The following is a 26617-nucleotide window of genomic DNA, read 5'->3' as shown; positions in this document are numbered from 1 at the left end:
GGGCAGCCACGAGTCTGCATCCATCTCGGTGCACCACAGTGGGGCCTTTGCGGTGGCGTACAAAACCACGCGCGACAAGATCTCAACGCCAAGATGATGAAATCGCAAAAACAGCGCTCGCCTTGAGAAACGAAAACGAACGGCCTCCGGTAAAAATGGGTAGCGTCAAAAAAAACACCACGCCGTTTATTTATACACACATTCGCTTAGTTCCGCTCCAGTATCTCTATCGCCGCGGCAAGTTTTATTCTGAATATAAAACAAAAAAAATCTGCACAGCGATCGCGGTTTCAGGTCGCGGGCAAAATCGCGAGCCGACTCGACTGTTCCTGCCGACGCGGTGTGACGAACAACACCATGCTCTGAACTGCTCCCCGTGCTTGCCCTGTCCCACGCTTGTGCGTGTGCGCGTGTGTGTTCACGGATTCCTGGGCCTCCGCTAGGTCGACTCGGCCTCAAACGAGTACCTGGTGCGGTGCGTAAACATCGCGAGGTGCTTCTTCTTGGTTCTTTCGGTCAAGTCACGTAGAGGGGAAATAATAAAAATAAAACATAATAAAATAATTATCACGTTTCGGCCACAACGCAAGCCAGCCGTTGTGGCCGAAACGTCGTGAGATTTTTATTATTTCCCTTCTACGTGACTTTACCGAAAGAACCAAGAAGATGAATCCCTGCAGTCATGAAAGCTTTAAATCGAAATCGTGAGGTGCTGGCCGCCCGCTCCCCTCAACAGTCTGTTAAGACTACACGGGGGATCTTTGTCTTTGTTCACAGACTGTAAATCGTGGTTATGATGAAGATGTTTTATTATAATAAAATGGTGGGCGGGGGGCAGAGTTTGGCAGATTGAATCTTTGTTGTGAAGGTGAGCGTTGCGGACCGACGGCTCGGTCCACCACCGTCAGTTGTCCGCGAGGTCCTTCTGCTCAAAGTATCTGTTGGGAGAGAAATGCGGAGGGCACGGTCAATGCAGGCCTAGGTGTAGGCATCGGCAAGGTAAGGTAAAAGTGTAAAAACAACGAGCCTACTTTTACCCTACCTTTTACCTTACCACGATACAATCACTCTACTCTACCTTTTATCCTTTAGCAGGTAAGGTAAAAGTGTAAAAACAACGAGCCTACCTTTACCCTACCCTTTACCCTTACCCCTTGGCATGTCGACACCTTTACCTTTACCCTTTTACCCGGTAAAAAGGGTAAATTACCTTACCTTGCCGAGGCCTACATCTTGTTCTTTAGTGCTGCCTAACGGCGTGTGCGACTTCACGATGATATTGGTCCCGGTCTAGCACGGCGTGTAGAGTTTGTGCTGTTGTTAATTGTAGCCATGTTTTGATGTTACTGAGCCATGTCGTTTTTGGCCGTCCTGGTCGTTTTTTCCCTTCGATTTTTCCTTGCAGGATTTGCTTTAATAGCTGGTATTTGTGGTCGTTTCGGGCAATGTGGCCTAGGTAGTAACACTTCCTGCTAATGATGGTCTTCAGCAGTTGCCTGTCAGTGCCCATATCTTGCACAACTTGTGTGTTGGTGGTTTTGGCTGTCCATGGGATTTTCAGCATTCTTCGATACAGCCACATCTCGAAAGCTTCGAGCCTTTTTGTTGCTGTTGTTGTCAGTGTCCACGTCTCTACTCCGTACGGCAAAATTGACCAGATGTAGCATTTCAGTGTGCGCAGTTTCAGTGATGTACTCAAGTTGCGGTCTGCAAGGAGTGTTTTCCATTTAATAAACGCTTGCCTTGCTTGTTTGTGAATTATTACCCCGCTACCCCCTTCTCCACCGCCCCCCGGGTTTCCTCCCACGTGTAAACAACTCATCGATTTCCAATAACACCTCGATATACAGAGGACCACAGAGCTTGGGAAAATTGTCGGCGCCGGCTCTTCACTGCGTGGTCCCCGCCCCCCCCTGGCGCCACCGTGCCGGGCTCTCTGCGAGAGCGAACGAATGCGGTGCGTTTGCGCGCTACAAGTTGAAATTATGACGATTTGGCAATCTTTGGAAGAACGTAATCAACCAGGTAGGGTGTTGACGGTTTTGTTGGACGACTCTCTGTGTTGTAATGCATTATTATATTTCCAAGTTTACTATGTTTGTTTTCTCATTTATTTGTACCTGATGATGGTTGCTTGTGTTGCAATCGAAACGTCGTATTCTATTATTATTTAATGTCTTTCTACGCGACTTTACCGAAAGGCCCAAAGAGTATTACGATCATCGTTAATTCTCATCATCTAGATTCTACCACCCGTGCTTAGCCTCCGTAGATCCGGCGACGCTGGGCGCGTTAAGGGTCGTGTGTTCACAGGCTGACGCTGCGTGGATGAGCAGCGAGCGCCCGTCACGGCACGCGTTGCCACCGACACCACCAACAGCAGAAACATCCCCCGTGTGGCCTTAACAGACTGTTGGGGCAAGTGGCGTTATCAAGTCGTATCCATGAAGGCCGGCACGGCCAGCACCACGCTCGGCCGTCTTTGTCTCCCCAGTGGCAACGTTTACACACCGCACCAGGTACTCATTTAAGGCGGAGTCGACCTAGGGGAGGCCCAGGACCGATTGAGATAATCGTCTTTGGTGTTGGCCATGAGCTGGAATCGAACTCGGGTCGCCAGGTTCATAGCTCAGCGTGCTAACCGCTACACTATTGCTCCACCACCACCGTCCTCATCATCATTCATCGTCATTATCATCATCGTCACCATCGTCGTCATCGTCACCATCGTCTTCATCGTCGTCGTCATCGTCGTCATCGTCGTCGTCGTCATCGTCGTCGTCGTCATCGTCGTCATCGTCATCACCGTCGTCATCGTCGTCATCATCATCGTCATCATCATCGTCGTCATCATCGTCGTCGTCATCAGCGTCACCTCCCGTACACGTTTCCGCGCGCCACCAAGGCGAGACGCCCGCACAGCGTGCACTCACCTCGCCACGAGGCAGATGAGCAGGTTGAGCGCAGACAGCCTGCTGTCCTCGGGGCTCTCCTGGAGGGCGACAAGACAACAATAACAACAACAACAACGACAATGTTTGTAAGTTGCATCTATTATGTATGTTCAGCTTATTTTGCACCGTATGTAGTCAACCGTGTGAATCGAAGGTGCGGGGGAAAAACGACAAACTGAACACACAAAAAGCAAATTATTTGGGTCTTTCGGGAACGTCACGTAGATAGGTTCAAAGAAAATAACAAAAAGCTACGACGTTTCGATCGCAACACAAGCGGTCGTCTGATGACGAGGATGACAACTGCCTGTGTTGCGATCGAATCGTCGTAGTTTTTTGTTATTTTCTTTGAACCTATTGACGTGACTTTACCAAAAGACCCAAAGAATATGAATTCCTGCAGTCACGAAAGATTTAAGTCAAGATTTACACAAAAAGCAGTTAAAAATAAAATGAGTTTTCAAAGAATATATCATGAGACCTCCTTTGCCAGTACCAAAATATAAGGTTTTTCCCCTTTTTTCTGGCAACAAAACTGAAACATTTTTACGAGGATTCATGTCTGCATTAACCACAATACTTGTGGTCAGAATGCAAACAAAAAACACTGATATTTGCTTGTCCTTGAAACTGATTGGTCCACACCAGAGACGGCTTTCTTTTGAGCCTCGTTGAGTTTTATAAGGGCACCAAGAGGTGACCAGCCCCTCCCCACCCTCCCCACCCAGCCCCTCCCCACCCTCCCCTCCCCACCCAGCCCCACCCTCCCCACCCAGCCCCTCCCCACCCAGCCCCTCCCTGCACGACGGACGGACACAATAATCCCCTGTGGGCTGGTGTAACCAAGAGTTTCCTACCAGTATTTGGTTCTGCATTTAACTTGGCTCATGGGTCCGGCTCGTGAGTACTAAACACATCGGTTTGACCGTCACGCGACGGACATCGCGCCTACCCCGGGGCGCGGTAGAAGGCTTCTCACTTACCAGACTGGCCCGGAGGCTGGCACAGTTGCGGGCTATCTGTCGCAGCAGGGAGTGTGCCTCTGGCAGCAGCGGCTTCTCGATGCAGGCAAGCAGCGCGTAGATCCAGCGTCCCTGCAAGGAACACCGCGGCGCCGCCGCCGCCACTGCAAATCACTCTGACGCAGCAGCAAGTCACTCTGACGCAGCAGCAAATCACTCTGATGCAGCAGCAAGTCAGTGGCCAATGAAGATTCGCATCCGGCAATGAGGTTAAAATCAAATGTCGGTTAGCACTGATCTACCAGACTGACTGTTTTGCGAGGCAGGTTACAACAAACTCACTCACCAAGTCGCTCACTCACACACTTACCCACCCACTCACTCATCCACCTATCCACCCACCCACTCATTTACTAACCCACTCACCCAGGCACTTACCCGCACACTCATCCACCTATCCACCCACCCAATCACTATCTATCACCCAGTTACTTATACATTTTGTGTGTTCACTCACCACACTACAAATTAAAACACGCTCAACAACTCACTTACTCGCCCACTTACTCACCACACTGCAGGTTACAACATTAGACACTCACCAACTCGCTCACCACACTGCAGGTCACAACATTAGTCACTCACCAACTCGCTCACCACACTGTAGGTCACAAAATTAGTCACTCACCAACTCACTCACCACACTGCAGGTCACGATATTAGGAAACCATTGGCGTGACCCACTTTTAAATGCAGATTGAAAACTAATTTCTTGAGAACTGATTTTTGAGTTTAGTTTGTTGTCCTTCCCCCCGCACCTCCGATTAGCACGGCTGGCTACGTACAGTGTGAAAGAAGTTCAACGTACACAACAGATACAACCTACGAACATTATTATTGTTCAAACTTAATTTGGAGCTTTCGTGACTGCAGGAATTATTCTTTGGTTCTTTCGGTAAAGTCATGTATAAAGATAAAATAATAAATTAAATACTAGCATACGACGTTTCGATTGCAACACAAGCAATCATCATCAGGTATAAATAAAATAGGATCACAAATCTAGTATACTTAGAAATGTAATGTAATACAACAGAGAGTCGGATAACATAACAGTCAACACCCTACCTGGTTGATTACGTTCTTCCTGAGAACGCTAAATTTGAGAGAGTGTATTCCGCAAATATTATTGTTGTTGTTATCTTGTCGCACTCCAGGAAAGCCCCGAGGGACATATGCACGTACATACGTACATCCCCGATTTGAAAATAAAATTTCGAAAGAGAAGAAACAAAAAATAATCGAGTTTTTTTTCAGTGTTCTTATTCGTCGTTCACTTTGCAAATCGGGGGAGGAGCTCACCAACTCCTCGGAGAAGCCTCTCTCCTCGAACCACACGGTCAGGTACTCCAGCACCACGATGAGGGTCGCCTGCCGCACACACGCCGCAGAAACACAAACGCCACAAAGACAAAGATCCCCCCCACCGCCTGTATAGCCTCGACAGACTTTCGGGGCAAGTGCCGTTAGCGAGTTGCACCTATGAACGACGGCACGGCACCACGCACATCCGGCCGCCTTTGTCTCCCGAGTGGCGATGTTTACTACGCACTGCACCAAGTGCTCATTTGAGGCCGAGTCGACCTAGGGGAGAACCAGGGGTCGTGTTTCAGATAATGGTCACTGGTGTTGACCGTGAGCGGGAATCGAATTTGAGTCGCCGGGTTCGTAGCACTGCGCGCTAACCGCTGCACTACCGCTCCCCATACGTTACCATACACACGCACGCACACACATATGTATTGGGAATGTGTTCCTTATTTTGCCGATTGATCCCAAATAAAAATTTGAAATTTGGGCCATTTAAGACGATACGATCTTTGCGTGCGTTTTATATTGATCAGAAAAAATATGACGCCGCAGGAAGTAATGCCGCTTCCTGTAATGGGCACATTTTAAAATGCGCTTCCTGTGACGTGACGACTGTGGTGTCACATGGTACGGGGAGGGCGATGTTACTACTCTCGGCAAGAGGGCAACTTCAATTATGATGTGACAAAAATTATTCGAAAAACGACGAGAAAGTGACCTTCAAAATAAAAATGCCAAACATTTAAATCTGAAACTCATCTCTAGTGCATAACTGATGCACATTAATAATGTGAAATATATCAACACACGGGTTATATTACTGGTAGGAACCCACTGGTTCCACCAGCCCACAGGGGATTATTGTGTCCGTCCGTCCGTCGTGCAGGGAGGGGCTGGGTGGGGAGGGGCTGGGTGGGGAGGGGAGAGTGGGGAGGGGCTGGGTGGGGAGGGTGGGGAGGGGCTGGGTGGGGAGGGTGGGGGGTGGGAGGGGTGGGGCTGGGTGGGGAGGGGCTGGTCACCCCATGGTGCCCTTATAAAACTCAACGTTTAACCTACTCACGCCGGCTTGTGCCCGCCCTCACAGTCGGGCATATTTGCGGAATACACCACGCCGCCGTTGACCCTGGCCATTGACCGAGCAATCCAACGTTCCTACCAGCTCCCTCCGCAGGAATGTGTTTAAAGGGGGCTTTGGTGGGACGCGTGCATGGAGGTCGTGACGGCCTGTGGTTGAGACTAACGATGGAACGGTGGCCAAAGGAGCAAACGCGTCCACAGCGGAGCGATGAGATCAGAAAGGCCGCGAGAGATGGCGACGACACAGGGGAGGGCCTCCATCCAGCAGTGGGTAGATCATGGCTGCTGATGACAATGATGACGATGATGATAATAAAAGATGCAGAAAACAAATAGTTTTGCGTTCTTCTGCGCACTTTATCAAGACGGAAAGAAAGTAGTTATTTTTAACACGTGGGCTTTCGCGATCACCGCCTGATGATGCCGGTTCTAATTACTGGCGAAACGTCGTACTCAGATCGTAAATGTTGTGGATTTCTCTCCAACACACTGGCACCTTCTGTTAACGTGACAAACCTTACTAATTGGCTGTGTCGGGTGGTGGCGGCGGGTTTAACGACACGTTTATATTTACGCGATCTAACCCCCCAAAAAAAAAAAAATCTGTATTACGGAAAATAGTTCTTCTTAAGCCTCCGACAACAAAAAAAAAACGTCGGGGTGGTGTCACGAAGACTTACTTGACCCAAGTTGCCAACCACGCTGAGCAGCGGAGGGGTGCCGATCTGTTCAGAACATCAACGAGAGAGGAGAGAGACAGGGAGGGCAACGGGTTATCATCGCGGTATCACGTTACGCAGCAGCTCTCTTGCACGGCGGGATGTTCACCGCCGACGTCTCCATCAGAGCCGGGATCGATTAGTGAAGTTGGATCTAGATTAGAAGTTTCCGTGACTGCAGGGATCCATACTCTTTGGTTCAGCAATTTGTTTCGTGCTGTGGTTGTCCCACCTGATGACGGACGCTTGTGTTGCGCCCGAAACGTCGTGATTTAATTTATTTTGTTTTATATCTACGTGACTTTACCGAAAGAACCAAAGAGTATGGTTAATTCATAATCAACGTTTTTGGGTTTAGATAACGTTATTTATAAATGTGTCGTAACCCTCCACCACCCGACACGGCCAATCAGTAAAAAAGTGTCACGTTGACAAAAGACAAATAGTTCACTGCTTTAGCCCACCGGTATGTTGACGCGTGAAACCACAACAGCGAATTGCCCGATGATGCTGGATGCAATTACCAGCGAAACGTCGTACTCAAATTGTAAATGTTGTGGTTTCACGCTTCAAGACACCGGTGGGCTAAAGCAGTGAACTATTTGTCTTTTGTCAACGTGACACTTTTTTTACTGATTGGCCGTGTCGGGTGGTGGAGGGTTACGACACATTTATAAATAACGCGATCTAAACCCAAAAACGTTGATTATGAATAATATTGGTCGCGAAAGCCTGCTACGTGTTAAACAGAGTATGGTTCAGTTGGGTTATTCAACCTAAAACTGTAAATCGGCTTCTGCTCGATTACTTGGGCCCCCCTTTACAATTAGGAGCCCCCCCCCCCACCACCATCCTGCCTACCGAAGGCAGGAAACCCCCGACAAGAGCCGCCCGGCGTGACGGCGGCGGAGGAGGATTTTGGATGACATCACCGAGCCTGACCCGTTACCGCGCGTCCAGCGGCACACGTGAGAACAGAGGTCAAACTTTTTTCCCCCAACTATGTTAGAGTTGTACTCTTTGGTTCTTTCGGTAAAGTCGACAACTCGAATTTTCTAATCAGTAATCAGGAGAGTAATTGATTACCAAAGTGACCGATTACCAACCAAGGAATGGATTGCTACCAAAGTAAACGATTAATACCCAAGTCACAGATTTCTACCCAAGTCACAGATTGCTACCCAAGTAATCGTAGAGCAGCTCAGCTCTGCTTCAGGTGCTCGTGTGGAGGCTGGCGAGTGAGTATCTCTGGTCTAGGTGCTCGTGTGGAGGCTGGCGAGTGAGCAGCTCTGGTCTAGACGCTCGTGTGGAGGCTGGTGAGTGAGTAGCTCTGGTCTAGGTGCTCGTGTGGAGGCTGGTGAGTGAGCAGCTCTGGTCTAGGTGCTCGTGTGGAGGCTGGTGAGTGAGTAGCTCTGGTCTAGGTGCTCGTGTGGAGGCTGGTGAGTGAGCAGCTCTGGTCTAGGTGCTCGTGTAGAGGCTGGTGAGTGAGTAGCGCTGGTCTAGGCGCTCGTGTGGAGGCTGGTGAGTGAACAGCTCTGGCCTAGGTGCTCGCGTGAAGGCTGGTGAGTGAGTAGCTCTGGTCTAGGAGCTCGTGTGGAGGCTGGTGAGTGAGTAGCTCTGGTCTAGGTGTTCGTGTGGAGGCTGGTGAGTGAGTAGCTCTGGTCTAGGTGCTCGTGTGGAGGCTGGTGAGTGAGCAGCTCTGGTCTAGGTGCTCGTGTGGAGGCTGGTGAGTGAGTAGCTCTGGTCTAGGTGCTCGTGTGGAGGCTGGTGAGTGAGCAGCTCTGGTCTAGGCGCTCGTGTGGAGGCTGGTGAGTGAGTAGCTCTGGTCTAGGTGCTCGTGTGGAGGCTGGTGAGTGAGCAGCTCTGGTCTAGGTGCTCGTGTGGAGGCTGGTGAGTGAGCAGCTCTGGTCTAGGTGCTCGTGTGGAGGCTGGTGAGTGAGAAGCTCTGGTCTAGGTGCTCGTGTGGAGGCTGGCGAGTGAGTAGCTCTGGTCTAGGTGCTCGTGTGGAGGCTGGTGAGTGAGCAGCTCTGGTCTAGGTGCTCGTGTGGAGGCTGGTGAGTGAGAAGCTCTGGTCTAGGTGCTCGTGTGGAGGCTGGTGAGTGAGTAGCTCTGGTCTAGGTGCTCGTGTGGAGGCTGGCGAGTGAGTAGCTCTGGTCTAGGTGCTCGTGTGGAGCCTGGCGAGTGAGTAGCTCTGGTCTAGGTGCTCGTGTGGAGGCTGGCGAGTGAGTAGCTCTGGTCTAGGTGCTCGTGTGGAGGCTGGTGAGTGAGCAGCTCTGGTCTAGGCGCTCGTGTGGAGGCTGGTGAGTGAGCAGCTCTGGTCTAGGTGCTCGTGTGGAGGCTGGTGAGTGAGCAGCTCTGGTCTAGGTGCTCGTGTGGAGGCTGGTGAGTGAGTAGCGCTGGTCTAGGCGCTCGTGTGGAGGCTGGTGAGTGAGCAGCTCTGGTCTAGGTGCTCGTGTGGAGGCTGGTGAGTGAGTAGCTCTGGTCTAGGTGCTCGCGTGAAGGCTGGTGAGTGAGTAGCTCTGGTCTAGACGCTCGTGTGGAGGCTGGTGAGTGAGTAGCTCTGGTCTAGGTGCTCGTGTGGAGGCTGGTGAGTGAGTAGCTCTGGTCTAGGTGCTCGTGTGGAGGCTGGTGAGTGAGCAGCTCTGGTCTAGGCGCTCGTGTGGAGGCTGGTGAGTGAGCAGCTCTGGTCTAGGAGCTCGTGTGGAGGCTGGTGAGTGAGTAGCTCTGGTCTAGGTGCTCGTGTGGAGGCTGGTGAGTGAGTAGCTCTGGTCTAGGAGCTCGTGTGGAGGCTGGTGAGTGAGCAGCTCTGGTCTAGGTGCTCGTGTGGAGGCTGGTGAGTGAGTAGCTCTGGTCTAGGAGCTCGTGTGGAGGCTGGTGAGTGAGTAGCTCTGGTCTAGGTGCTCGTGTGGAGGCTGGTGAGTGAGTAGCTCTGGTCTAGGTGCTCGTGTGGAGGCTGGTGAGTGAGTAGCTCTGGTCTAGGTGCTCGTGTGGAGGCTGGTGAGTGAGTAGCTCTGGTCTAGGTGCTCGTGTGGAGGCTGGTGAGTGAGTAGCTCTGGTCTAGGTGCTCGTGTGGAGGCTGGTGAGTGAGCAGCTCTGGTCTAGGTGCTCGTGTGGAGGCTGGTGAGTGAGTAGCTCTGGTCTAGACGCTCGTGTGGAGGCTGGTGAGTGAGTAGCTCTGGTCTAGGTGCTCGTGTGGAGGCTGGTGAGTGAGCAGCTCTGGTCTAGGTGCTCGTGTGGAGGCTGGCGAGCGAGCACGTGGATGGCTTCTGAGGAGCAGCCACTTGGTCAATATCTCAACCGCTGCCTGGCGAATGCTCGGAGCGGGCGATGGCGGTACTCAGCGCTCCGCCCTTTGGGACCGGTGGTCGCGGTCGCACTGTGGGACGTTATTAACGTCTGTCCATGGCGGCAAGAGGAGGCCGCAACGGCCACTGCAGGGCAGAGGTCGCAATCGGGTACCCGATACCCGTACCCTACCCGATACCCGGCTACCCGTATCCAGCCGGGTACGGGTACGGGTACCCGTTTGCGACTCTGGTACGGCCGGGTACGGGTAGGCCGTGAGTTACTGGTGAGTAGCCGTTTGTCACTCATTTCGGGTAGGGTACGGGTACGGGTAGGGAACGGCTACCCGTACCCGGCCGGGTACGGGTACCCGTTTGCGACTCTGGTACGGCCGGGTACGGGTAGGCCGTGAGTTACTGGTGAGTAGCCGTTTGTCACTCATTTCGGGTAGGGTACGGGTACGGGTAGGGAACGGCTACCCGTACCCGTACCCGGCCGGGTACGGGTACCCGTTTGCGACTCTGGTACGGCCGGGTACGGGTACGGGTAAGGAATCAAAACCCGTTTGTGACCTCTGCTCTGCAGGGCTGGCCAACCTGTAGCAGACTGAGAGCCAAAAAGTCCACCGTGAGTTCTTCACAGAGTCAAGTATATACATAAGTATATATATAGAGGCAGTTTCCAGCACAGCACGGGAGACATTCATTATTCTTTGCTACCAGGATAGTACACTCTAAGTTATGCACCTTCGATAGAGCCGCATGTTATGGATTAAACTAAACCATTACTATTATATTCTTGGTTCTTTCGGTAAAGTCACGGAGAAGGGAAATAAAAAAAAGAATAAAAAAAATAAGCTTTAATTCAAAATTTAAACCATTACTGTTTTTTATTTTTCCAGGTAAGGCCCACTGAGCTACGTAGCTCTGTTTCAGAAGCGAGCTGGCCACAAATCGCAGGTCAAAGAAGTGGCTTATCACGTGGAAATTTATAGCAGCCAAATACTCTAAACGCATGACGTTGATTCTAAATGTGGAGTGAAAAACCGGAGGACCCGGAGAAAAATCCGCACGACCACGGGGAGAGAGAGAGAGACACGCAAACTCCAAATATACAGCAGCAGGCGTCACGGTCAAGGATCGAACCCACGACCCCCTGTAGACCAGGCGAGGTAGTTAACATCTCCTAGCGACCGCGACGCCCTGAAAGAGCCGCATGCGACTCGGGATACGCCACCGCTGGGTCCACGCGATGCGGCATGCCGTCGTGAACGGTGCGTTCAACAGAGACGCAACGGGGACGAAAATCAACGCTTGCGCGGTGATCCCGCAACAGCCTTCCCAGCGTGCGATCGAAACCTAACGAGGCGACGTCGCACGCAACGGCGTCGTCGGCAGGGCAAGCAGGGTGCCTGGCACGCGACGGCATCGCCTTGCCCGACACGGTGGATACTTTTGAGCACTGTTTTGCGTCACCAAGTTTTGGGCAACGACCCTTCGATCGATGCGGCTCGTTTTCCCTCGGGCGAGGAGTCCCTTAATCCTATTTCCGTTCCGAGACGTTTGCAAGTTGCAGAGTGTGGGTATCCCCGTTCAGCGACGAATCTCGGAACGCGCGAGCGGTTCACCGTTCATTTTATTTAGAGAGAGACGCAGCGCCGCTGTTCATAAAGACATTTTACTCAACGTGGAAAACCCTACTGGCTCGACCGCACTCTACGATAGCTGGCGCAAATCTGTGCCACACGCCCTCCCGCATGGCCTTGTGGGAGCCTCGGTACCGATAAAGCTATTTTATACAGGTAGGAGCAACAGTTCCACACTGCCCACCAGGGATTATTTGTCTGTCGTGCATAGCGCCTCCCAAACATGTAGTACGCTCCCGGATTGGTTGAAGTGCGTCACGTGACCGCGAGCTTTCTGTCGTGCCACGAATGCGCTGTCCAACCAAGTTCCTACCTGCCCACTCCGAAGGAACGTGTTTTAGTAGTTCGGTTCACATGTCATCGGAACAGAATTGGAAGAAAAACGAATGACGTGGGAAAGGGGATTAATAGCAACCTCACGTCCTACTAAGTTTAGTTGATATTGGGATGGTCGTTCCGAGTGTTACTGTGACCCCCACCCACCTCCGCTCCTGCCCCGGTTACAGACAGACAGACACAACTAAAGTGTTAAATTTCGATTTAAAGCTTTCGTGATTGCAGGGATTAATCTTCTTGGTTCTTTCGGTAAAGTCACGTAGAATGGAAATAATAAAATAATAAAACATAATAAAATAATTCTCACGACGTTTTGGCCACAACGCAAGCAGCCGTCCTCAGGTGAAGAACAGGTCTGAAGACAGAGTCTTCTCGACAGACCTGTTTTATTATGTTTTATTTTTATTATTTTATTATTTCCATTCTACGTGACTTTACCGAAAGAACCAAGAAGCTAAAGTGTTGTCAACGCTTTAAACCAGAGTCGCGGTAAAGCATCAAAATATGGGGAAATGGAGCGTACAACAGCTCTAAGCTAAAGCTTTTTTTAGCCATCTAAAACCAAATGAGCTATTAGCTCTTTTTCAGCAGCCAAATAATCTAAACGCGCGTCGATTCTAAATGCGGTGGAGAGCAAAACCGGGGGAACCCGCCGAACCATCCAGGTGACCAGCACGGGGGAGAGAGCGAGAACACGCGGACTCCAAATACACAACAGGCGTCGTCAGGGTCAGGGATCGATCCCACGACCTCCTGCGCACCAGGCGAGGGAGGTAACACCTCGCCGCCAGCGCGACGCTCACCTTCAAGAAGTCGAGGTCCAGCTCCTCGCTGTCTGCGGGGTCGCCGTCGACGCCGGCAGCGGTGGCAGCAGGGGGGGGTTCGGATTGCGCTCTGCTGCCGTACCGCCGTTCCCCCAAGCAGAAGCGCTTCCACCCCTCCTCATCCTCCACTTCTGGCTGCGTCGTTACATCGCAGGGACGCGCGCAAGAGACTCGCGCTCAAGTATCGGTGCTGCAGGAAGTCCTATAACACTGGCCAACACACTTTCTCTGGCATCAGGTATTCCAACGATTCCACATCTGGCATCAGTTTTTGTCTATCACATCAGGTTTTTGAGATATCAAATATTGCATTTTCAATAAAAACTGCTGAAGAAAAATATTAAATAAATGTGGATATCTACATAAAATGATATTATAAGCACACTATCCTAAAAATACAGCACCATATTTTAACACTAAAGCAGTCACTGACTCGCAACAACTTGCAATCATAAGTGACATAGTTAATTTCGGGTAAAATCAATAAAAATGCGGTATGCCGATAGCATAAAAATTAAATGTGATAGAGCAAATCTGAGATAAGATTTGGAGTCAGCACCCTGAAATTAGTCTAAAACAGCTGCAAAAGTCCAGGCCAGAATTGTTGTTGTTGTTCTTAACCAGTGTAATACAGGTAGGAACAACAGTTCCACACTGCCCACCAGGGATTATTTGTCTGTCTGTCGTGCATAGCCACGCCCTCGAGTTGTATTCCATAGAGCGCTTCGGGCGGGCTTAGCACCACGTGACGCGCCACCCCATGTGGCTTGCGCCGTGTGACACGGATCGCACGAATGCGCCGTCCGACCAAGTTCCTACCTGCCCACTGCGAAGGAACGTGTTAGTACAAACTTGCTCGCCCGTAGCGTGTCGAGCCGACCCCTAGTGGGCATCTGTGAAAAATATCTTCGTTTCGATTTAAAGCGTTCGTGACTGCAGGGATTCATCTTCTTGGTTCTTTCGGTAAAGTCACGTAGAAGGGAAGTAATAAAATAATACAAATAAAACATGATAAAATAATTCTCACGACGTTTCGGCCACAACGCAAGCAGCCGTCCTCAGGTGAAGACCAGAAACGTCGTGAGAAATATTTTATTATGTTTCATTTTTATTATTTTATTACTTCCCTTCTACGTGACTTTACCGAAAGAACCAAGAAGAGAAATATCTTCGTTGTTCATCGGATTCCTACAGTCTAAATAATGACTTGGATTGTGTCTACTATAGACCACCTATGTTGAGACTGTAGACAAGACTAGATCTGTTCAATGTTACTGTGCTGAATGGGCCACACACTGCTGATGGGGGCCAAGTGCGTAGAAACCGGTCCAATTTCACGCAACCAGGTGGTGAGAGAGACACGCAAACGCCAAATATACAGCAGCAGGCGTCAGGGTCGGGATTGAGCCCACGACCTCCTGTATACCAGGCGAGGTAGTTAACATCTCCTCGCCACCGTGATGATGATGAGAGAGACACACATATTCCAAATATACAGCAGCAGGCGTCAGGGTCGGGATTGAGCCCACGATCTCCTGTATACCAGGCGAGGTAGTTAACATCTCCTCGCCACCGTGATGATGATGAGAGAGACACACATATTCCAAATATACAGCAGCAGGCGTCAGGGTCGGGATTGAGCCCACGACCTCCTGCATACCAGGCGAGGTAGTTAACATCTCCTCGCCACCGTGATGATGATAAGTGACACACATATTCCAAATATACAGCAGCAGGCGTCAGGGTCGGGATCGAACCCACGACCTCGTGCATACCAGGCGAGGTAGTTAACATCTCCTAGCCACCGTGATGACGATGATGATGAGAGAGAGACACACATATTCCAAATATACAGCAGCAGGCGTCAGGGTCGGGATTGAGCCCACGACCTCCTGTATACCAGGTGAGGTAGTTAACATCTCCTCGCCACCGTGATGATGATGAGAGAGACACACATATTCCAAATATACAGCAGCAGGCGTCAGGGTCGGGATTGAACCCACGACCTCCTGTATACCAGGCGAGGTAGTTAACATCTCCTCGCCACCGTGATGATGATGAGAGAGACACACATATTCCAAATATACAGCAGCAGGCGTCATGGTCGGGATTGAGCCCACGACCTCCTGCATACTAGGCGAGGTAGTTAACATCTCCTCGCCACCGTGATGATGAGAGAGAGAGACACGCAAACTCCAAATATACAGCAGGCGGCAGGGTCGGGATCTAAACCACAACCTCCTGTATACCAGGCGAGGTAGTTAACATCTCCTCGCCACCGTGATGATGAGAGAGAAAGACACGCAAACGGCAAATATACAGCAGCAGGCGTCAGGGTCGGCATCAAACTCCTGACCTACTGCATACCAGGCGAGGTAGTTAACATCTCCTAGCCACCGTGATGACAATGATGATGAGAGAGAGACACGCAGACTCCAAATATACAGCAGCAGGCGTCAGGGTCAGGATCGAGCCCACGACCTCCTGCATACCAGGCGAGGTAGTTAACATCTCCTAGCCACCGTGATGATGATGATGAGAGAGAGAGACACGCAAACTCCAAATATACAGCAGCAGGCGTCAGGGTCGGGATCAAGTCCACGACCTCCTGCATACCAGGCGAGGTAGTTAACATCTCCTCGCCACCGTGATGATAATGAGAGAGACACACATATTCCAAATATACAGCAGCAGGCGTCAGGGTCGGGATCGAACCCATGACCTCCTGCATACCAGGCGAGGTAGTTAACATCTCCTAGCCACCGTGATGACGATGATGAGAGAGAGAGAGACACGCAAACTCCAAGTATAAAGCAGCAGACGTCAGGGTCAGGATCGAGCCCACGACCTCCTGAATACCAGGCGAGGTAGTTAAGATCTCCTAGCCACCGTGATGACGATGATGAGAGAGAGAGACACGCAAACTCCAAGTATACAGCAGCAGGCGTCAGGGTCGGGATTGAGCCCACGACCTCCTGCATACCAGGCGAGGTAGCTAACATCTCCTAGCCACCATGATGACGATGATGAGAGAGAGAGACACGCAAACTACAAATATACAGCAGCAGGCGTCAGGGTCGGGATTGAGCCCACGACCTCCTGCATACCAAGCGAGGTAGTTAACATCTCCTAGCCACCGTGGTGCCCAGTCTCACACAATCCGGATAAGACCGGGGCAAAATTACAAAGCCCCCAAGAAACACCGCACACACCCTTCACTGACCACGTGACATATTCACTTTGGTGTCATTTTAAAAACAATTCTAACGCTCCATGGTGGCGAGATGTTAACTCCCTCGCCTGGACGACCTCACCCGGACGGTCTCCCACTGTCGGGGGAGTTTAAACAAAGCATTTTAAAAATAATAACTTTTAAACATTTCAACGGTGCGCGTGTGCTCCATCCCACGGGAGCAGTGGGCGTACCATCTTTATGTCGCTGTGCAACTTCAGGAATGTCCGTCTTGCTTTGTTTCTTGATATTTTCTGAAACGTAAAACACGGGGTATTATATGCAGTAGTCCGGTGAATAGGGAACGTTGGACGAACGTTGAGCTCACGTTGGGCGAACGTTGAGCTCACGTTGGGGCCAACGTTGAGCTCACGTTGTGGCCAACGTTGAGCTCACGTTGGGGCGAACGTTGAGCTCACGTTGGGGCGAACGTTGAGCTCACGTTGGGAGAACGTTGAGCCCACGTTGGGCCAACGTTGAGCTCACGTTGGGGCGAACGTTGAGCTCACGTTGGGGCGAACGTTGAGCTCACGTTGGGGCGAACGTTGAGCTCACGTTGGGGCGAACGTTGAGCTCACGTTGGGGCGAACGTTGAGCTCACGTTGGGGCCAACGTTGAGCTCACGTTGGGGCCAACGTTGCACGTTTCACCGGAAGCTCATTGATGCCGCCGATAGGGCTGCTCAGCTGCGGAGCGAGCGGCTCACAGTCGGAAGGCCGTGGAGTTTAAATCCCGGTTGATGGTTGACTCAGCCAAATATCCCTCCCTCCCCCCTCCCCCCTCCACTGGCTCTTGCAACTGTAGGAGATGAGGAGACGAGCATTGAAGCATTGGTGCTCATTCGAACAGGAGATCACTCTTGAGCCCATTTAACTATTATCAGGGTACGGCACCTCTTCGACGCCCGCGGGGAATTTTACGATGCTCGTGCGATCCACCAAACCTTGCTGCTTCCACGGTGCCGGACCACAGGCCGCATGCAGCGGAGTCACCACTGCCCGGCTTAACATTTTTTGTACGTTTATTTATTTATTTATTTGCCAGGTAAAGCCTATTTTGGCTGTATAGCTCTTATTCAGAAGTGGCGTGGCCACAAATGATAGCTCAACAAAGTGATTTATCGCGTGGAGAAAGTTCCACGCAACCATGGGGAGAGATACATGCAAACTCCATATACACAGGTGTCGGGATCGAACCCATGACCTCCTACATACCAGGCGAGGTGGTCAACATCTCTTCGCCGTCAGGCTTATCGGCAACCAAGATTGCTTTGGTGCCGGTGTCGGCCCAGTTAGCCCTTGACGCTAACCCAGTTCGCGAACCGCGCCGGATCGACCCTCGGCTTTACCGGCCGACCCTCGGCTTCACCGACAGACCCTCGGTTTCACCGACAGACCCTTGGTTTCACCGACAGACCCTTGGTTTCACCGACAGACCCTCGGTTTCACCGACAGACCCTCGGTTTCACCGACAGACCCTCGGTTTCACCGACAGACCCTCGGCTTCACAGATCGACCCTTGGCTTCACCGACTGACCCTCGGTTTCACCTGGCGCATGGCGGAGAAGGCAGCCTGCTGCTGCATCTGCCACTCGACGCTGGGGGCGAAGCCGCGTGGAGCTGGCAGACAACCGCACGGCTGGAACGACAGAATCAGAATAATATTGATTTAGACTGGAGGGTAAGAACACGTTCAGAGTGGAGAGGCAAACAAAGCAATCAAAAACATACGAAAAAAACTGAACCAGCCCCATCCTACCAGACACGACCATCGCGATGCCACCTTCACCAATACCGGCCTCTTCCACCCGCACAGTCGAGCCAGCGTAGGGCTCTCACGGTCTGGGCGGCTTTTTTTCTTCCATTGGCTGCATATTCTCAGATCGACATCATGTACATACGTTAGGTATGTTAACTGCGAATAACCCAACCAATAATCAGCTACTGCATATTCTCAGGTGAACGTGATCCATTGTAACTTATAGGACTACATTAACCCTCCCTTTGGCCTTCGCAGCTGATAGGCTCACAGTGATGAGGTCACCTGTACTCCTCTATTTGAGACCGGAAACGGGAGGACGACTTCGTCACTCTTCTGGCTATCACCTGACGAAGCTGGTTGTTGTTGTTGTCATCACAAGCAACACGTCACAGTACTCGAATTGAAAATGTTCTGGGTTCACCTGCCAACACACCGGTGTGCTGAAGTAGTAGCTAATTGGCACATGACAAACCTTACTACGGGATCCAACCCAAAAACACCCGTTATTATGGAATTCCACTGGCTGTTTTTCGAGCAGAGCCAGAACAAAAGCGTTTATACGCTATACTCTTACGTTTTTTCGGCAAAGCCATGTAGGGGAAATAAATAAATAATGCGGATAAAATTAAACAACTAAATTAAATCACGACGTTTTGGAGGCAACACAAGTCTCCGTCTTCAGGTGGGACCGTCACAGCCAAATTTACTGTATCAAGGGAAGAGAAATCCAAGAGACAAGATCTTATATACGCTGGCCGCAAAACACATCTGAATTTGTCTCTGGAGCCAAGCAGGGCCAGGGGCGGGGCTGACGAGACATTCATTGTGTGTCACGTCGGTGGGTACACGGGGTGAGGACACCGCGTCAAGAACAACGATCCTCCAGTATAGCCTGAACAGACTGTAGGGGCAAGTGCTGTTTAGAGAGCACTTATGAAGGCCGACACGACACACGAGGGGGTGGGTGGCCAACACCGTGCCGGGCCGCCGAGTGGCAATGTTTACACACCGCACTAGGTATTGATTTGAGGCTGAGTCGACCTAGGGGAGGCCCAGGACCAGTACAGATAATCATCACTGGTGTTGGCCGTGAGCGGGAATTGAACTCGGGTTGCCAGGTTCGTAGCGCAGCGCTAACCACGGCACTACCGCTCCCCAAATGCGTTTCGTCTCGAAACGCGTGTGCGTGTGATGTCAGTGGAAAAACACGGAACATCTTGAGCCGTGCCGGGCCGGCTTGGCACGGCTCAGTTGTGGCAGTGGAAAAGAGATCGAACGTAACGCCAATGTTTTCCAGGACCATTTATTCAACCGGTTTTTATTTTCTGAATAAATCAGAATCAGAATATTTATTTATACTGGAGGAATCCGATGAGCTATGAAGCTCTTTTCACAGATGCCCTATAGGGGCATGGGGTCAGAAGGTCACAAAAACAAACACTACAAAAACACAAGAGGAGTGCAAAGTACAGAAAAGGTAAAATAAAATCGCAAAAAAATATACAAATAAAACCAAATTATCTTTTAACTTACCAGGTAAAGTCCACGGAGCTATTCACGTATTTGTCAGACGCGACCTGGCCACAACCGATGGCTCAACAAAGTGGCTGATAATTTGAAAATGTACAGCAGCAAAAATAAATCTAAATGCACGAATATCATCAGCAGAGTGTGGCCAATCGAACGCAGTGCCGCGTTGCTCTCCGCTCAATGCGGCCCCCATGGTGTTTGTGGACTTCTCCCTCCAATAACGTCAGGTTTTTAGTTAGCCAGCTGCACTGCTGTTGACGATCAGAAATTTGAACACCGGTTCACATTTATAGCCCGCTCAAAAGAAATGTTTCACAAATGCAGGTTAAGAGAACCCACAATCATTCATTCGTCACTGTTGCGCCAAACGTGTGGACCTCTTGCGACAGCATTCGCTAAAACTGCTCTCGCTGCCATACAGCGGCGTCTCGAGTGACTTTGTTTGATCCACGGATCGCAGCGGGGGGGTGACCACGGGGAGGGTGGTGCCATTCCCTTGAGGGTCGCAGTCCACTTTGGACGTCGACCGCCAACTGAAAGTGCGCGATTTGATTGCCGACACATTGACTGCTGGTACCAAGTGAGTGAGAGGCTTGCACAGAGGGGCACGTCTACAATAGGGGCTGCTAGCCAGGGGTCAAGACTAACGATGGGGTGAGGGTGAAGAGAGGGAACACGCGGACGGTGAGAGCATGGGTGGAAAAAACCCGATTTTTCCAGCGGCAGGCATCGGGTTTTTTCTTTAATACAATTAAACCCGATTTCGGGGAATTAAAACCTGGTTTAATGAATACGAAATTCTGATCCAAGGCTTAGGCTGCTTCCTTGTCGGTGCTGCTATCGTACTCGGGGGGGGGGGGGGGGGGGGCGTCGGGCACGGGGTAGTCGTAGAATGCGGCGGGCAGGTTGGTCGTGATGAACACGTTTTTTGGTTTGGCCATGTTTGTTTGTTGTAGTACAGAGTTAGGCTGATGGCCTTAATCTAAGTTGTCTTGTGGTTGTTGTTGTTTGACTTGCATCCCACTGGGATATTTGCACAGGGTTGGTGTACGGTGATTTTTTATGCAATATTTTGCTGTCTTTTCTTGGATTTTCTGTTTGCACTCAGTCACATAGTCACTATAAGATGTTTTCTTGTTCATGTTTTAGTTTTTTTGTTTGTTGCGGTTGCACCCGATTCAAGAGCCGAATGGCTCACAGGGCTATACCTAATAAATAAACTTTGATAAACTTTGACTTTTATAACACGAGCTTCACAATCGTGGGTGCCAGTGAGTTCCTTCGCTTGGAATGGATGAAGCCCATCGTTGAGAAGTGCGGTTCTGCAATTAAAACCAATTAAACCGGATTTCTCCCAATCTCAGATGATCGGGTTTAATATGAAAAGACAATTAAACCCGATTGTTAAAACCCCGACCGTGCCACCCTTGGGTGAGGCCAGCTCGCATGCAGGAGCTCCACACGTTTGGCCTTAATCCAGCAGCGGATAGATCATGGCTGCTGTTGATATTGATGATGATGGGTACAGTGCCTGGTTAAAAAAAACTGGATACGTACAAGATAATTTTTACCAAAAAAAATTCTTAAAATAAAAACACAAGACCCCTTGAAATAAGTAATATTAAAAAAAACTTTTTAAAAAAACACGCGTTTATGAAATGTACTCATAATGGAAGAACTCCAGGACTCCAGGAAGTGGCCCCGAAGTTTGCTGTAACGTAAGGGACCGTGGCCAATTACAGCCAACGTCAGTTGAGTGTGGACAATTAGACCCAAGCCGAAACATAACGTATAAAAAAAGATTGTTTAAAAATATTTTATTTTTTATCATAGAATATAGTATTGTCATCAGTATGACATAAGTATACCAAGTTTGCAGTCGATATCACATTGGGAAGTGGGTTAAAATTGAGTTACAAGATTTGAGGATACAACAACAACAACAGAGTTAAATGAAAGCGTGTAAAAAGAGGTGCTGACAACTCAGCGTGGTTCCTCTGCTGGATGGATACAAAGATAAATGCACGACTCACATTCGATACTTTCACCGGTTGCTTCTGCTTGAGTTTTTCTGGGTCAATGTTGGCCACGGCAACTTCGGGGCATCTGGCAGCTTCGAGCCTGAGCAGAAACAAGGCACATTAAGCAATAACGGTGACGGTGAGATGGCTGACTAGGGATGCCGCGGTGGAGAGATGTTAACTCCCTAGCCTGGTATACAGAAAGGCGTGGGTTCGAACCCGACCCTGATTGCCTGCTGTGTATTTGGAGTTTGCGTGTCTCTCTTTACCCGTGGTCGCGTGAATTTCTCTCCGGGACCTCCGGTTTCCCCCCCTCCACATTAGAATCAACATCACGCGTTTAGAGAATTTGACTGGTGTAAATTCCATCACGATAAGCCACTTCGTTGAGCTATCATTTGTGGCCAGGTTGCTTCTGCAAAAGAGCAGCGTAAACTCAGTGGGCCTTACTTGGTAAAATTTAACCCATAAAAACAAAGTTTTTCACTATAAATCCTTTATATGCGTGGCAGCTAGAGTCCTCTTGTCCTCTGGCTTGAGATGGCTGCCACCTATGGGTCAGATAATTGCCTGCCACCATTAAGCAATTGGTAATTAAATATAAAAAATGTTTTACCTAAAAAGTGTACAATTTTGGAAATTTTTTCACGAAAATAAATTGTCACGCACAACGAGTCTGTGTGCAAAATGTCAGCTCGATTGGATCACGGGAAGTGGGTTAAAAAACGACCGAAAGATTTGCACGGTCGTAAGCGCGCAAGCAAGCAAGTGAACTTAATATAAAGGATTTAAAAATAAATATAGTTTAGTTTTAGTTTTTTTAAACACACCTGCGTATTAACGCTGCTTTGCAATTAACAGCAAGGGTGAGCGTGGTTGTAGTGTTTGGGATGGTAGACTTCCTGGGAATACCATGGGATTGTAGTGTTTGGGATGGAAGACTTCCTGGAAATACCATGGGATTGTAGTGTTTGGGATGGAATACTTCCTGGGAATACCATGGGATTGTAGTGTTTGGGATGGTATACTTCCTGGGAATACCATGGGATTGTAGTGTTTGGGATGGAAGACTTCCTGGAAATACCATGGGATTGTAGTGTTTGGGATGGAATACTTCCTGGGAATACCATGGCATTGTAGTGTTTGGGATGGCAGACTTCCTGGGAATACCATGGGATTGTAGTGTTTGGGATGGAATACTTCCTGGGAATACCATGGCATTGTAGTGTTTGGGATGGCAGACTTTCTGGGAATACCATGGGACTGTAGTGCTTGGGATGGCAGACTTCCTGGGAATACCATGGGATTGTAGTGTTTGGGATGGCAGACTTCCTGGGAATACCATGGGATTGTAGTGCTTGGGATGGCAGACTTCCTGGGAATACCATGGGATTGTAGTGTTTGGGATGGAATACTTCCTGGGAAAACCATGGGATTGTAGTGTTTGGGATGGTAGACTTCCTGGGAATACCATGGGATTGTAGTGCTTGGGATGGCAGACTTCCTGGGAATACCATGGGACTGTAGTGTTTGGGATGGCAGACTTCCTGGGAATACCATGGGATTGTAGTGTTTGGGATGGAAGACTTCCTGGGATTACCATGGGATTGTAGTGTTTGGGATGGTAGACTTCCTGGGAATACCATGGGATTGTAGTGTTTGGGATGGAAGACATCCTGGGAATACCATGGGATTGTAGTGTTTGGGATGGAAGACTTCCTGGGAATACCATGGGATTGAAGTGTTTGGGATGGCAGACTACCTGAGAATACCATGGGATTGTAGTGTTTGGGATGGCAGACTTCCTGGGAATACCATGGGATTGTAGTGTTTGGGATGGAAGACTTCCTGGGAATACCATGGGATTGTAGTGTTTGGGATGGAAGACTTCCTGGGAATACCATGGGATTGTAGTGTTTGGGATGGTAGACTTCCTGAGAATACCATGGGATTGTAGTGCTTGGGATGGTAGACTTCCTGGGAATACCATGGAATTGAAGTGTTTGGGATGGAAGACTTCCTGCGAATACCATGGGATTGTAGTGTTTGGGATGGCAGACTTCCTGGGAATACCATGGGATTGTAGTGTTTGGGATGGCAGGCATTCCTGCGAATACCATGGGATTGTAGTGTTTGGGATGGAATACTTCCTGGGAATACCATGGGATTGTAGTGTTTGGGTTGGTAGACTTTCTGGGAATACCATGGGATTGTAGTGCTTGGGATGGAATACTTCCTGGGAATACCATGGGATTGTAGTGTTTGGGTTGGTAGACTTTCTGGGAATACCATGGGATTGTAGTGCTTGGGATGGAATACTTCCTGGGAATACCATGGGATTGTAGTGTTTGGGTTGGTAGACTTTCTGGGAATACCATGGGATTGTAGTGTTTGGGATGGAAGACTTCCTGGGAATACCATGGGATTGTAGTGCTTGGGCTGTGACGTGTGACCAGGAGATGGCAGTTACAGCGATTGATTCCTTAATCTATCTGTGCGGATCTTTGAGTACCGCCACCACCTTCTATGCATTTCTGCATTTGAACTTCTTTCGCACCGTACGGAGCCAATAGTGTTAATCGGAGGTGCGGGGGAAGGACAACAGATGACACACAAAAATCAGTTTTAAAGCAATGAGTTTGTCGATCTAGCTCAGCGGTCGGGAACCTATGGCTCGCGAGCCATATATGGCTCTTCCGGTGACGGCATATGGGCTCCCAGACAATTTTGAGTTGAAAAAAATAATAAGAAAAAAATAAAATCAGTTTGGAACTGATTTTAAAATACTTGTGATATTGCTTAATAATACTGTGCCATTTTAAAGTAAACAGAAATTAGTTTTGAAGATACAATTTCTCGGGTCACGGGTCCCGTGACCAGAAATCGCATTAAAAGTAAGACATATTTAATTTATTATACGTTAAAATTACTATATGGCTCTCAATGAAAGATATTTAGAAATATTTGGCTTTTATGGCTCTCCCAGTCAAAAAGGTTCCCGAACCCTGGTCTAGATGATGATGTAAAATAGCTTCAGGGGCATCCTAATACTGTATTGTAAGGAAGAGCGTTCCAGACGTTATGTAAACGATGTTCATGTTGATTGTGTCAATGAGGATGTTGATGTTCATGCTGATGTTGTTAATTTTTTTGATGTTTATGGTGTCTATGATGATGTTAATGGTGATGATGTTGGTGACGGTGATGATGTTAATGGTGATGATGGTGATGATGTTGATGATAATGATGTTGATGATGATGTTGATGGTGATGATGATAATGGTGATGATGTTGATATGAATGATGATGTTGATGATGTTGATATGAACGGTGATGATGATGTTGATGTCCCTACCGGACCCGATTCAGATACTCTGCCGGCGTTACTGGCGGTCCGCTCGCCGCCGCCTCCTCCTCCTCCCCTCCTCCGCTCTCCTCCACAGGCAACAGCTGCGGCATTAACACAAAGTCGTCCTCCATCATCTCCCCCTGTGTTCAACAAGCTTCCACCTTTAAAAACAATAAACATTAACGCAATAAACACGAAGACGGGTAACAACCACTACTACCACGTCCACATGTGGATAAAACGCGCAGGCCCAATTGGTGCGTAGCCATCCAGAAATGCACCGCAACGTACGCTTCACTCTATGGCGATTCACGTTTCATTTCCACGATGCATGCTCGATAGGCCACCAACCCCAAGATATACGCCCACCACGGGGAGAATCAGCCAATGGGAGGCGCGCTGTCGGTTTGAAACGGCGATTGTGATTGGAGGGTTCAGCTGGGGCATGGCCACGTGCGCGAGAGGCCGGGAATTGTAAGCACGTGGTTGGGTGAGTGCGTCAGTGTTGTCGTGGGTTGAGTGAACTGTGACATTTCGATTTAAAGCTTTCGTGACTGCGGTGATGCATATTCTTGGTTCTTTCGGTAAAGTCACGTGGAAGGGAAATAATAAAAATAAGAACAATACATCATCAGGTGTGAAAACCACAGCAAGAACATTTGAAAAAACCGCCACTTTTTTCAATAAAGATTCTGATTCTGAACAGATGGAAGCCCCCATTTTTGCTGTAACGCCTTCTCGTGGCGAGCCAGGGTATGACAGCCTTCTGGACGCCCACGGGAAAGGAGTTTGACAACACGTGCGTGATCCAGCAACCCTGGAGGCGTCAACAGCGCTGTGTTATACTGGTAGGAGCCTCCTGGTTACACCAGCCCACAGGGGATTATTGTGTCCGTCGTGCAGGGGGGGGGGCTGGGTGGGGAGGGAGGGGCTGGGTGGGGAGGGGCTGGGTGGGGAGGGTGGGGGCTGGGTGGGGCGGGGTGGGGAGGGGCTGGGTGGTGAGGGTGGGGCTGGGTGGGAGGGGAGGGTGGGGAGGGGCTGGGTGGGGAAGGTGAGGCTGGGTGGGGGGTGGGAGGGGTGGGGCTGGGTGGGGAGGGGCTGGTCACCCCGTGGTGCCCTTATAAAACTCAACGTTTAACCTACTCACGCCGGCTTGTGCCCGCCCTCACAGTCGAGCATATTTGCGGAATACACCACGCCGCCGTTGACCCTGGTCATTGACCGAGCAACCCAACGTTCCTACCAGCTCCCTCCGCAGGAATGTGTTAGGCCATGTGCGTAGCCACCATCATTCAGCTAATTGATGACTCAGTGTTTCATGTTTGCTATTCTGGGAATCATGCCGGCACCCCACATCCATCCATCTCGCCTTATTTTAACCTGACTTGAACCCGTTTATAGGAGTATAGGACACAATAACCACTGTATAGGAGTATGTATCACAGCGCACTCTAGTGGTAGTGCCTTACGCCGATAATCCATACTCCAAGCCAGCCCAACAGCCTCCTAGAATGTTTTTTTTTAAATCGAGAAGACACCCTGGATATGCTG

The 26617-nt window shown here is 49.8% G+C and overlaps 1 protein-coding gene across 1 annotated transcript; it reads right to left on the bottom strand.

The window, feature by feature from the left end:
* Positions 1-110: 110 nt before the first annotated feature.
* Positions 111-25344, bottom strand: LOC133356578 (gem-associated protein 2-like). Its single transcript, XM_061574167.1, has 10 exons — positions 25073-25344; positions 21730-21817; positions 17954-18043; positions 16600-16659; positions 13153-13308; positions 7045-7089; positions 5279-5347; positions 3938-4048; positions 2934-2992; positions 111-938 (listed from the first exon to the last, which is right to left on the bottom strand). Exons 1-10 carry the CDS (start codon positions 25198-25200, stop codon positions 905-907), a joined length of 840 nt encoding a protein of 279 aa, XP_061430151.1. The 5' UTR covers positions 25201-25344; the 3' UTR covers positions 111-904.
* Between the last annotated feature and the right edge of the window lie 1273 nt (positions 25345-26617).

Source organism: Lethenteron reissneri, chromosome 54 (assembly GCF_015708825.2).
Source record: "Lethenteron reissneri isolate LAM-NWPU_2019-01 chromosome 54, ASM1570882v1, whole genome shotgun sequence".
NCBI classification, from domain to species: Eukaryota; Metazoa; Chordata; class Hyperoartia; order Petromyzontiformes; family Petromyzontidae; genus Lethenteron; species Lethenteron reissneri.
The sequence above is the reverse complement of the archived record's forward strand: the minus strand, read 5'-3'. Positions and strand labels throughout refer to the sequence as shown.

Bases quoted from the DNA above. Each gene is read 5' to 3' on its own strand.
- LOC133356578 (XM_061574167.1), bottom strand. From the start codon at position 25,200: ATGATGGAGGACGACTTTGTGTTAATGCCGCAGCTGTTGCCTGTGGAG. The intron at 16,660-17,953 runs GTGAAACCGAGG...TTTACGTTTCAG, and splicing joins CCTTCTCCGCCATGCGCCAG to AAAATATCAAGAAACAAAGC. The intron at 2,993-3,937 runs GTAAGTGAGAAG...GTCGCCCTCCAG, and splicing joins CCAGCCTCCGGGCCAGTCTG to GAGAGCCCCGAGGACAGCAG.